The sequence below is a fragment of the Somniosus microcephalus genome, chromosome 7 (genome assembly GCF_052327205.1).
Source record: "Somniosus microcephalus isolate GS21.2 chromosome 7, FLI_Smic_1.0, whole genome shotgun sequence".
NCBI classification, from domain to species: Eukaryota; Metazoa; Chordata; class Chondrichthyes; order Squaliformes; family Somniosidae; genus Somniosus; species Somniosus microcephalus.
The window spans coordinates 71,114,618-71,127,710 of NC_140993.1; the positions used below are offsets into that span (position 1 = coordinate 71,114,618).

General features: G+C 45.3%; 1 protein-coding gene across 1 annotated transcript in view; it reads right to left on the reverse strand.

The window, feature by feature from the left end:
- Positions 1-7,415: 7,415 nt before the first annotated feature.
- dhx30 (DEAH (Asp-Glu-Ala-His) box helicase 30) overlaps positions 7,416-13,093 on the reverse strand; it is an 84,490-nt gene continuing 78,812 nt past the window's right edge. Inside the window, exons 17-19 of the mRNA XM_085992578.1 lie at positions 11,536-11,639; positions 10,506-10,645; positions 7,416-7,993 (exon numbers count right to left, since the gene is read on the reverse strand). Of these exons, the coding sequence (XP_085848704.1) occupies positions 7,767-7,993; positions 10,506-10,645; positions 11,536-11,639 (471 nt within the window). The 3' untranslated portion in view covers positions 7,416-7,766. The remainder of the gene's footprint in view (positions 7,994-10,505; positions 10,646-11,535; positions 11,640-13,093) is intronic.

A 13,093-nucleotide genomic window follows, 5' to 3' on the forward strand; every position in this document is an offset into this window, starting at 1 on the left:
TCTCTGCCGATCACACCTCTCCAGAGGTCTGTGTCCTTTCCAACTCTGGCGTTGAAGTCGCCAAGGAGGATCAGCTTGTCACCCGTTGGGACTCGGGACAAGGATTGTTCGAGGCTGGAGTAGAATTCCTCTTTGGTCTCGTCTGTGGCTTCCAGTGTTGGGGCGTACGCACTGATGACCGTAGCGCACTGGTTTCGGGCTAGGGTGAGTCGAAGAGTCATGAGGCGCTCGTTTATACCACTAGGGGAGTCTCTGAGATGCCCGACCAGTTAATTTTTTATGGCGAAGCCTACCCCATGGAGGCGGCGTTCTTCTTCGGGTTTGCCTTTCCAGAAGGTGTGTTAGAATAAAATTTTGCTGGACAAGATTTTGCTGGAAAAGACACAAAACAACAAATTCGCTGACTGGGACTAATTGAATCACTGCACAGTGAGACATGCCACGCTTACGCATGGCTGGAACAAAGTTCATCTCGTGTCCTGACTGGGACTAATTGAATCACTGAGGACTAACAAGGTTCACTGGTATCCTATCATCGAACTAATCACTTGTATCCTATTATCGAACTAATCACATTCCGCCGGGGAACAAGACGGAACGAAGACCTGAAGAGGCAGAATTGGCAACACAAGTGTGTAAACTCCTGACTGGAGGAAAATAACGATATGCGCTAATAAACGAATTGATTGGATGAATTTAAATGATCTAAAACCAACTTCTTGGAATTGTATATAAGCTCGGCACGTACTACAATCGGAGAGAAGGTGCTCTCGCAGACCGCGTGGTTGCAGACGCTTCTCCCAGAGCTCTGTCATTTAATAAAGTTGTCTCTCTTACTCAAAGTCTAGTTTCCGAGGAATCATTTTTCCTACAACAGGGTGGAAGATGACTGTGCATGAATTCTTTTAACGTGGGGTGGCCGTTGCACACCAGCTACCACACGGGCTTGACAGAGCAAGGTCTTGGTCCAATGGCAAGGGGATCCAAGATGATTGGAGACCAGGCTCTGCTACATCGGCCTAGCACACACACACACAAACATACTGCTACTGTCCTCCCCCCTCCTTCCCGCAAGTCCTCTCTGCTTGGGTTTCGTAGGATGCATTGTGGTCCTCCCGACCTCACTGTTGGCCCGTGCCGCACCTTCCCTGGGCCCCGACCCCGCTGTTGGTCCACGCTGCGCCACTCCTGCGCCTTGACCTCGCTGCTGGGCTCGTCCTTGTTCCTGGGTCCCGGCCTCGGGCATGAATGATGTTGTCTCTCACAGGATTTTTTTTTCAAGACGGCTCCTGTGCTGGCAGCTCCCTAGGGAGCTCCTTTGCCATCCTTGACAGTCCATTGCCATCCTTTGCTCTCTTTCCCCCCAGTCTCTTCTCTTCTGCTGTTTAAGTTCCCCTAGCTCTAATAGTGGGTGCATTTTATCCCTAACTGCAAGTTCAAGCTGCAAGGTTAAAGTTACCTGAGCCCACTGCCCATCCCCCGACCATGCCTGTTCTTTGTTCTCAGTGAGCACTGGCTCTTCACTTAAACTTAGCTCCCAAAGTGAGAATATCAATGCTAAAACAAATATGTAAACTATTAAACAGTGCAGTAAAGGTTAACCCAGAGCATTAGTTCAAGGTAGAATCATAGAATAATACAGCACAGAAAGCAGCCATTCGGGCCATCGTGCCTGTGCAGGCTCTGAAAGAGCTTTCCAATTACTGTAGTCCTACTCTCCTGCTCTTTCCCCATAGCCCAGCAATTTTTTTCTTTTCAAGTATTTATCCAATTCCCATTTGAAAGTTGTTATTGAATCTGCTTCCACCAGCCTTTCAGGCAGTGCATTCCAGATCACGACTCGCTGTGTAAAAAAATGTTTCCACATTTTGCCTCTGGTTATTTTACCACTCACCTTAAATCTGTGTCCTCTGCTTACCGACACTTCTGCCACTGGAAACAGTTTCTCCTTATTTACTCTATCAAAACCCTTCAAGATTCTGAATACCTCTATCAAATCTCCCCATAACCTTCTCTAAGGAGAACAACCCCAGTTTTTCAGGTCTCCCAGTAACTAAAGTCTTCCATCCCTGGTACCATTCTAGTAAATCTCCTCTGTGCTCTCTAAGGCCTTGACATTCTTCCTGAAGCGTGGTGTCCAAAATTGGACACAATACTCCAGCTAGGGCCTAACAAGTGCTTTATAAAGGTTTAGCATAAATTTCTTGCTTTTGTACTCTGCCTTTATTTATAAAGCTCAGGATCCAATCTGCATTTGTAACAGCCTTCTCAACTTGTCCTGCCACCTTCCAAATCTTGTGTACGTACACCCCCAGCTCTCTCTGTTCCTGCAACCCTCCCTCTCCTCTTTAAAATTGTACCTTTTATCTCCTCATTCTTCCTACCAAAATGTATCACTTCACACTTCTCCGCATTAAATTTCATCCGTCATATGTTTGCCCATTTCACCAGGCTGTTTGTCTTCCTGAAGTCTGTTACTATCTTCCTCGCTGTTTACTACATTTATCTCCTCCTTTAAGACGTTCCTTGTAACCTACCTCTTTGACCAAGCCTTTAATCCCCTGACCTAATATCTCTGTGGCTCAGTGTCAAATTTTGTTTGATAATTGCTCCTGTGAAGCACCTTGGGATGTTTTACTATGTTAAAGATGATATATAAGTGCAAGTTGTTGATGGGCACAAGTTCAGACTTGTGAAGGGAACATTTGGGACTGATGTCTGGAAGAATGTCTTCATACAGTACTAAATGCGATCAGCACTTCGAACAGATGTCCAGGCAAAATCCATGGAAGCATTCAAGAGGCTATTCAATGGTGCGATGGGACCATGTTAGACTGTCCTTGGAGAGGGTGAACTATGGTGGGTCAAATGGCAACTCCCTCATCTGCATTCACCATGTTGACACATTAAGTACATTCCTTTCCCAAAGCACATTCAACTTTTAGATGCAACTCCACTCCGCCTAACCCAACCTTCCCAGTCTTCTCAGGGAGGCAGGCAACGACACAAAGAATTTCTAAAGGCCCTTCAATCATCAGTTTACCTTGTAAGTGAGAAGTCCACTTTTCCATAAGTTTCCCAAGCTGTCATTGGGTGGGTCTTGGTTTAAAAGCAGAGCAGAATTCCCTCACTTGTACCAATAGAAATCATAGGTTTCCAACTTATAAGTTCAGTCACAGTTGGCAAAATAAAATGGGACGTGTGCTGTTCAGAGATAGCAGATCTCTGCTTGAGCACTCCTTCCCTCCCAGGACCCTGTGACAATTTGGATTTTGGCCAAACTGAATTTTGTTAATTTATAATGTTTGTGGCCTGCTGGGAGCAGCACCTAAGGAATTAAATCTGTATCACTCAAGGTTTCTCAGGTCAGCTGTGAGCAAATTGGCTGTTGCATTTCCCTACATTACAACAGTGACTGCACTTAAAACAGCGATGAAGTGCTTTGGGTCGTCCTGAGATCATAAAAGGCACTAACTATATAAGTGCAAGTTATTTATTTCTTAGAGCTGCTTATCAGACAGCTTACTTCTGCAAGTTACTGAAACAACAGGAAGACCCCAGGAGGTCAGGTAACTGAAATGGTCATATGGTTAATTAGCATCTTGGGCCATTAATAAAAATGGTCTGCTTTGTCTTTGATCAATATCGATGGGATATTCAGAGTGGGTGAGCAGTGTTTTGGAAGGAAGCTACAGAAATGAAAGACCAGGTAGTTTTGGAATATCTTAGCGTAAAAGTGGGCCTGCACTTAGATAAATAGTAAGCTGGCATGGTTACATTCCGAGTTTTGTAAAGAGATAACACAAATGGCAGCACGTGCAATATTTCAGTCGTTGGTGTACAAATAAGGGTTCTCTGTCAATCCCTGATCCCTAACTTATGATATTATTTAACTAAGGATGTGGCAGTAAAAGGGTGCACTCTGGCTCATAAGGGACTTGTGATCCACTTATAGGAGTGACCAGTAACACTAGACCTGAAAAAATATCTTGCACAAAACCAAAAAATTAGAATAACCCCCAACAACACCCCCCTCCCCCGCTAAAGTTCTGTGAAACTTTCATCAAGCCCTGAGGCTAATAAATGGCTTAATTTCTTCTGTCCACTATTGTTAGTGGTGTAGGCGTCAGCATAAATTCCTGTCTGCGTCCTTTTAATACTGTCGTTGATCGGTTTACTGATTAAGGACAAAATTAGACTAGCGCAGGCTGCAATTTATGCAAATACATTAGCTGGTGTGCTAAAAATAACAGTGGAAAAGAAACCATGGGAACTATCCAACCCACCAGTGCTTAATTCAATTTTGACTTTTATAACAAATGGATGTTAACTGATAGTGGGAGTTTTCCAGGCTCATTCAATTTTTTTTTTTTTTTTTTTATAAACACACTTATGCCCTCTAGTCATCTAGAATTTGTTATATAACCCTTCTCATAGAATTATAGAATGGTTACAGCACAGAAGGAGGCCATTTGGCCCATCGAGCCTGTGCCGGCGCTCTGCAAGAGCACTTCAGCTAGTCCCACTCCCCCACCCTTTCCCCTTAGCCCTGCAAATTTTTTTCCTTCAGGTACTTATCCAATTCCCTTTTGAAAGCCACAATCGAGTCTGCCTCCACCACCCTTTCAGGCAGTGCATTCCAGATCCTAACCACTCGCTGCGTAAAAAAGTTTTTCCTGATGTCGCCTTTGCTTCTTCTGCCAATCACCTTTAATCTGTGTCCTCTGGTTTTCGACCCTTCCGCCAATGTGAACAGTTTCTCTCTCTCTACTCTGTCTAGACCCCTCATGATTTTGAACACCTCTATCAAATCTCCTCTCAATCTTCTCTGCTCTAAGGAGAACAACCCCAGCTTCTCCAGTCTATCCACGTAACTGAAGTCGCTCATCCCTGGAATAATTCTCATAAATCTTTTCTGCACCCTCTCTAAGGCCTTCACATCCTTCCTAAAGTGCGGTGCCCAGAATTGGACACAGTACGCCAGTTGAGCCCAAACCAGTGTTTTATAAAGGTTCATCATAACTTCCTTGCTTTTGTACTCAATGAAGCCCAGGATTCCGTATGCTTTTTTAACCGCTTTCTCAACCTACCCTGCCACCTTCAATGATTTGTACACATATACCCCCAGGTGTCTCTGTTGATGCACCCCGCCCCCCTTTAGAAATGTACCCTTTAGTTTAGATTGCCTCACCTCGTTCTTCCTACCAAAATGCATCACTTCGTACTTTTCTGCGTTAAATTTCATCTGTCACGTGTCCGCCCATTCCACCGGCCTGTCTACGTCCTCTTGAAGTCTATCACTATCCTCCTCACTGTTCACTATACTTCCAAGTTTTGTGTCATCTGTAAATTTTGAAATTGTGCCCTGTACTCCCAAGTCTAAGTCATTAATATATATCAAGAAAAGCAGTGGTCCTAATACCAACCCCCGGGGAACATCACTGTATACCTTCCTCCAGTCCAATAAACAACCAGAACTGATATTTCTCCCCAACCCCCTTAAAGACCTGGATCACACTACTCTTACTCTTCAAAGAAAACAACATGCCAACAACATGCATTTATATAGTGCCTTGAATGTCCCACGGTAAGTGTAAGAAAAACAGATGCTGAGCCACAATGGGAGGGGTCAGGAAAATGACTGAACACTTGGTCAAAGAGATGGATTTTGAGAAGATTTTTATAGAAGGGGAGGTAGGTAGTCAGAAATTAGGATCCCAGCACCTGAAGACTGTTGCCGATGGAGGGATAACAGGAGGAAGGAATTGACTTTGGGGGTGGCGGGGGGGCAGGGTGATGTCAAGCTGGGGGCGAGGCCATAGAGGGATTTAAAGACACGGATGAGGATTTTAAATTTAATGAGTTGGGAGATGGGGAGCCAATGTTAGTAACATCCCGCTAAAATGCCCAAATATATATCTTGTTTACTACTCAAGATCCTAGTATCAGCAACTTAAGATATCAGGTTAATGGGAACACTGATTACACGCAGCATGCCAGGCTCCATTTTGCACAATGTGAAAGAAAGAACTTGCATTTATATAGCATCGTCCATGACCGCAGGATGTCACAGCCAATTAACTACTTTTGAAGTGCAGTCACTTATTTTGTAGACAAATGCTCGGAGACAGGAAGCAGAGGGCAATGGTTGATGGGTGTTTTTGTGACTGGAAGGCTGTTTCCAGTGGGGTTCCACAGGGCTCAGTACTAGGTCCTTTGCTTTTTGTGGTATATATCAACGATCTTGACTTAAATAAACGGGGTATGATTAAGAAGTTTGCAGATGATACTAAAATCAGCTGTGTGGTTGATACTGAAGAAGGAAGCTGTAGACTGCAGGAAGATATCAATGAATTGGTCAGGTGGGCAGAACAGTGGCAAATGGAATTCAATCCGGAGAAGTGTGATAAATGCATTTGGGGAGGGTTAACAAGGAAAGGGTATACGCATTAAATGGTAGGACACTGAGTAGTGTAGAGGAACAAAGGGACCTTGGAGTGCATGTCCACAGATCCCTGAAGGTAGCAGGCCAAGTAGATAAGGTAGTTAAGGCATACAGAATGCTTGCCTTTATTAGCCATGGCATAGAATACAAGAGCAGGGGGGTTATGCTTCAACTGTATAAAACACTAGTTAGGCCTCAGCTAGAGTATTGCGTGCAGTTCTGCTCACCACATTACAGGAAAGATGTGATTGCACTAGAGAGGGTACAGAGGAGATTTGCAAGAATGTTGCTGGGAGTAGAGAATCTTAGCTACGAGGACAGGCTGGGTCTGTTTTCCTTGGAACAGAGGAGGCTGAGGGGAGATCTTATTGAGGTGTATAAAATTATGAGGGGATAGAAAGGACCTATTTCCCTTAGCAGAGGGGTCAAAAACCAGGGGGCACAGATTTAAAGTAATTGGTGGAAGGTTTAGAGGGGATTTGAGGGGAAATTTCTTCACCCAGAGGGTTGTGGGGGTCTGGAACTCGCTGCCTGAAAGGGTGGTAGAGGCAGAAACCCTAACCACATTTTAAAAAGTACTTGGATGTGCACTTGGGATGCTCTAACCTGCAGGGCTACGGACCAAGAGCTGGGAAGTGGGATTAGGCTGGATAGCTCTTTGTTGGCCGGCGCGGACACGATGGGTCGAAATGGCCGCCTTCCATGCTGTAACTTTCTATGATTCAAACATGACAGCCAAATTGAGCACAGCAAGCGGCGCAAAAAGCAAAGAGATGAATGCCCAGTTATTTATTTTTGGTGGTGTTGATTGAGGGAGGAATGTTGGCCAGGAGACCATCGAATAGTGCTCAAATGCTATGCTGGAGTGTGGCTTGAACCCTCAAAGTTCTGACTCGGCGGCAAGAGTGCTACCATTGAGCCACAGCTCCTGCAGAAACACGTTTTTTTTAAAAAAGACAAAACACAAACATGTTGACAAAAGTTTTTTAAATAAATTTTAAATCATGGAGATCAGACAGTACTGTCCATACAGAAACATATTCCCCCCACTTTTTTTGGGCCCTCAATAAGGTTTATTCCAATTACAGTTTTACACATGATCCATTATCAACATCAGTTATAAATGATCTGAGATCATAGACTGTTCAGTCCATCAGTTTCAAGTAATTTTGCATAGATGAGGGCATTTTTAAGCTCTCAAAGCATTAAATACAGCAGTTATAATCTCTCATTTCTTTTGTACATTGTGTCAGGCAATTCTGATACAGAATACAATACAAACTCACCTGCCTGCCCACCTCCCCTCCTCCTGGTGAACCTTTCACTCTGTCGGCCAACAGTTCAAGAGCTCCACAAGCAATGACAGCACTTCACCGTGCTCCTTGCGCAGGTCGGAGGAAATTTCTGGGAGCTCGTGACGCAGGCAGTTTTCCACCATCTTGTGCACTGCTGTGCGGAAGCTGTACAGCAGGTTGGCGGTCTTCAAGTCCAGTTCAAGCCGCAAGAGGCGAGAGTCGGCCAGAGTCAGCAACACAGAGTCACCATCCTCTGAAAAAGAATCGAGGATAAATTTAAACAAAAGGACTTTTTGCAAAGGAGTAAACTCTAAAGAGATCCATCCTCCAGACTGCAGTGTTGTCACTGGGTTGTTTTTGCCAATAACCTCTCGGAAAACTGTAACAAAGCCTAAACATGTTTGTGTTGTACAGCAAGTTTCTCTGGTAAATTCATCAACTCAACTTGGTCCCCTCTTCAGTCTAATCTGTAACTGCTAGGGAGGCCATTCGGCCCATCGTAGGTCATCTATCCAGAATTGACCTAAAGTCCTCCCGTTGCAGCTTCCAATTGGTTCTTAAAAGACCCTGAAGTTTTCGTCTCCACTATTGTCTCCTGGAGTCTATTCCCTGTGATGATCACTCTGTGTAAGAGCTCCCTGATCCCAGTACCCTAAATAGCTCAGGATGCTCTCTCCGAACACAGCCCGAATTCGGAAGGTCAGAATCCATTGGGACTTTTTACATCTGTTGCATCCGGCTCCGCGCAGCACAGTTCCAAAACAGCGAAGCCCTGGTACATTTTCTGCTTCTTGTATATCTGTGGCCTATCTGGGAATATGGAGTCGGTCTTACGGGATGGACCCTTGCTTGATCATCTTCAGGAGTTGGAGAGGAATCTCTGGCCCCTTGCTATGCTGATGCTGTTCCAATTCACAGCCACTCTTTGCTTTCTCCACTCTGGTCAATTTTCAATCCACCTCAGGAGCTTGACTGCCTGTGTCATGGTATCAAAAGCAGTCCAGACATCTAAATGTATCACATCCACAGAATATCCATTGTTAACATGGACTATCAGTTCCTCAAAGAACTCCAGCAAATTTGCTTGGCAACACTTCCCTCCCATAAATCCACACCAACTTCCTCTTTCCATGCCATACCTGTCTGTTTGTTTCATTATCCCCACAACAGAGGTTATAAGTGTCAGCCGTGGCTCAGTGGGTAGCACACTCGACTCTGAGTCAGAAGGTTGTGGGTTCAAGTCCCACTCCAGGGACTTGAGCACATATATCTAGGCTGACACTCCAGTGCGGTGCTGAGTGAGTGCTGCACTGTCGGAGGTGCCGTCTTTCAGATGAGACGTTAAACCGAGGCCCCGTCTGCCCTCTCAGGTGGACGTAAAAGATCCCATGGCACTATTTCGAAGAAGAGATGGGGAGTTATTCCCAGTGTCTTGGCCAATATTTATCCCTCAATCAACATAACAAAAACAGTTTATCTAGTCATTATCAAATTGGCTGCTGCATTTCCCACATTACAACAGTGACTACACTCCAAAAGTACTTTGAGACGTCCGGTGGTTGTGAAAGGCACTATATAAATATGTGGTTTCTATCCCCTTTCTAAAGGCTGCTGTGCTGTTAGTTAGTTTCAATTCCTGTTATTCCCTTTGCAGTTACCTCAACAGGTCATTGATAAGCGACCAGCAGGCTCTGGTTGCAGATTATTTTTGATCAGCTGTAAAGAAAAGAAAATCAATGTCCACAACATCTGCCGTTGTTGCCCCAATCAGCAGGCCCAGTACCGGGCTTCGGGTCAGTAAACTTCAATAAGTTAACTGTCAGGTAAGTGACTTAAAATGTATAAGCGGATTTAAAAACCCGAGAGCAATCTTCTTGTGGCTGAGCACCCTGGCCCGATCACTTATTCTCTCACACCAGAGAGGCCACAGGTATATACCCCCCACCCCTTCCCCATCTTCACCTGAAGGCTACGACTTGTACTGGGATATGTTTCCGTGTGCAGGAAGCTCTCCAATACCTAGACAGTGAGTGTTGGTAGCTCCTAATATCTTCATCTTCATCCATTTTTGTCTGATTACACCCATGAAACACCTTGGACTGTTTTTCTGCAGTAAAAGCACTAGATAAATACAAGTTGCTGTTGTCAATATTTGACTGTGGGGGCACCTAAGCCAAACCCGATCTTGTCCTCACCCACTGTCACTGAGTCATGATCAGGAACCAATGTTCCCTCTAATTATTTTTTTCGTGCGCAGTCCCTTTAAATTTGGTGCACGGTATTTTTTCCAGCGGCAACAGTTGGTGAGCGGCCTGCGCAGGACCTCCCGATCGATGCGCGGCCATACACCTTAGGGGGAACGTTGGCAGGAACCCTGTTTGGTTTGTCCTGTGCCTAGCCCAGGGGCTCCGAGGCCAATTATAACCCCTCTCTTCCCAAAGCTGCGATCAGTCAACAAGGCAGAGACCAGAAATTGAAGCCGAGACCTGCTGGTGTGTATGTCTCTGTACTACACCGGGCACCGCGCACTCTCGCTCTGGGATCAAGGAGCCGGAGACTAGGTCTGCTTTGCAGGAATCGCTTCTAAAATTACAACAAAAATTTCATAAAGTACACCTAATCATGGAAGTTTTGTCCTTTAAATCCACGGCTGATAGAATCAGCTGCATCCACCGGCGACAGCCTAGGGGTCTCCGTTTACCACCCCCAGCCGTTACTTTGTTACTTTACCAAAAACATAAAAAAGGGTCCGTCGCAGCACTTACCCTTGATATGGATGTCACAATCCAGGAGCATCAGTAGAGCCAACGGATGGACCATGGAGGAGTCACGGACAAAGACATTCCCGTTGGATTTCACAGCTGTGAAGTAGGTCAGCCAGCGGCTCTTAAAAAATTCCTCGTTCCTGAGAGTGGATTACAAACTGTTAGCACGGGGGGGGGGGGGGTGGGGGGAGTACAGTTTCCAACTTTTCCCGACATTGGGATGGGGCTCTGGGAACTCCATGCTCCTGTTTGAATCGTGATATTGGATCTTTAACATCCTTCTCAGCAGATGGATGGAGCTTTAGTTTAGTGTCTCACTCGAACGATGGCAATTCTCAGGATGTGGGCGTCTCTGGCAAGGCTGGCATTTATTCCCCATCCCTAGTTGCCCTTTAGAAGGTGGTGGGTATTTTTCTAGCAGTTTGTACAAGAGTGTCTTGCTAGGCCACTTCAGAGGCCAGTTAAGAATCAACCAAAAAGGTGTGGGACCAGAGTCACTTACAGGCCAGACTTCCTTCCCTAAAGGATATTAGTGAACCAATTTGACAGCTTCATGGTCACTTTTACGGATACCAGATTTTTAATTCCAGATTTTTTAAACTGAATTCAAATTCTCAAACTGCCTTGGTGGATTTGAACTCACGTTCTCTGGATTACCAGTTCAGTAACATTACTATTACTCTACTGTACCCATTTCTTTTGAGCTGACTCAGGCGCTACCGACAGCAACTGAGCAAAGCTAGAGTTATTTATTTTTCAGGTCATGTAATTCCATTCAACCAGCCTCTTCTCGCACCTGTCCGAGTGACGGTCACCAGTGCCAGTCCCACTGCTCAGCACAGTTGAGATTGAGCACTTTGTTAAATGGGTGAAATGTAACTAGTTTTCCAATAACTTAAGTTAGATGATGCAACACCCATGCTGTTGTAAAGCTATGCATCCGACTCAAGTGAGCAGTGCATTATGCACCCTCATCACTCCTCTTCCACCCACCATCACCACCCCCACACACACACACACCATAACTTGCCTGTTGACAGTAGATCTGTGCAGCAATACCTGGCCAGTCTTAGTACGGTAGACCAGGCTGTTGGGTTTAAACTTTCCCTCTTTGGTGACTTTCCCATGTCTCAGCTGCAAAGGAAACAAGAGAAAAAGAAAGAGTTTTTTTTTTTTTTTAAACAGGGTAGCCAGCCTGGGGTCCAAATCATAGGAACAGGAGTTGGCCATCAAGCCTCTTAAGCCTGTTCTGCCATTCAATTAGATTATGACTGATCCGTACCGCCACTCCATTTAACAGTCTTTGATCCATATCCCTGGATTCCCTTATCTAACAAAAATCTACGGATCTCAGTCTTGAAAATTTCAATTGACCCAGCATCCACAGCCTTTTGGGGAGTTTCAGATTTCCTCTCCGTGTGAAAAAGAAGCTTCCTCATTTCACTCGCAAAATTACGCTCCTTCGTTCAGATGCTCTCACCAGAGGAAAGAGTTTCTCTGTATCTACCCTATCGAATACCTTTATCATTTTAAAGACCTCATTTAGATCACCCTCAATCTTCTAAACTCAAGGGAATACAAGCCAAGTTTATGCAACCCGTCCTAATAAATTTAACCCTTTAAGCCCTGTGTTTCCCCTAATCCCTACCACATCAGTCTCTCTACTCCCCAAACTAGGCATCACAGCCAAGCCTGAACCTATCCTCAAATCAAGTATAATTGGAAAGCTATCAGAGGCATGAACCCCGGCTAATTTCCTTCTTCCATAACCTAGGGCCACTCTCAGCACTGACCAAACATTCCCAGTCTGTACTACACCTCACAGCCATTAGGGGAGTTTCTGTTGGCCAGTGAATTTAAATACACCAACACAAAGTAATTAAAAGCTGTTGTCAGATTGCTTCTGGAATCGAGTCTTGGATGAGACACAACTTCGTCCAGCTCAACATCAGAAAGACCAAAACCACTCCATTTTCAGCCCCAGCTATAAACTGTGCTCCCTTGTCATCCTCCTCCCCAGCTACACACACTGAACCAGACGGCTCGCAATCTTCAACCGAGCCAAGTTTCAAATCACAGATTGTCTCCATCACTAAGACTGATCGCTTCCCCCTCCATAACGTTGCCCGCTTCACTGCTGAAACATTTACACTTGCCTCCATCACTTCCAGACTCCACTACTCGAATACTCTCCTTGTTGCACCTCCCCCCCATCCTCCACACACTGCAGCTTGTCCAAATATTGTGTTTGTGCCGCATGTATCCTGCTCAAACCATCGTTCCTACCTTAGTTGACCTACATGACCTCCCATCCCCAATTCATTAAATTAAAAACCCTCGTCCTCATGTATAAGTTCCTCCATGGCCTCACCCCACCCTGTCTCTAATCTCCTCGAGCCCTATACCCCCTCCATTCTGCAAATCCCTGTCCACTCTTCAACCCACCATTGGAGGCACAGCCATCAGCTACTTGAGTACTGTCCAGAATTCCCTCCCTAAACCTCTCTACCTTCCTCTCCTCCTCTAAACACGTTCCTCAAAACCCATCGCTTTGGGTTCTAGTCACCCCTCCTACTCCCTTCCTGGCT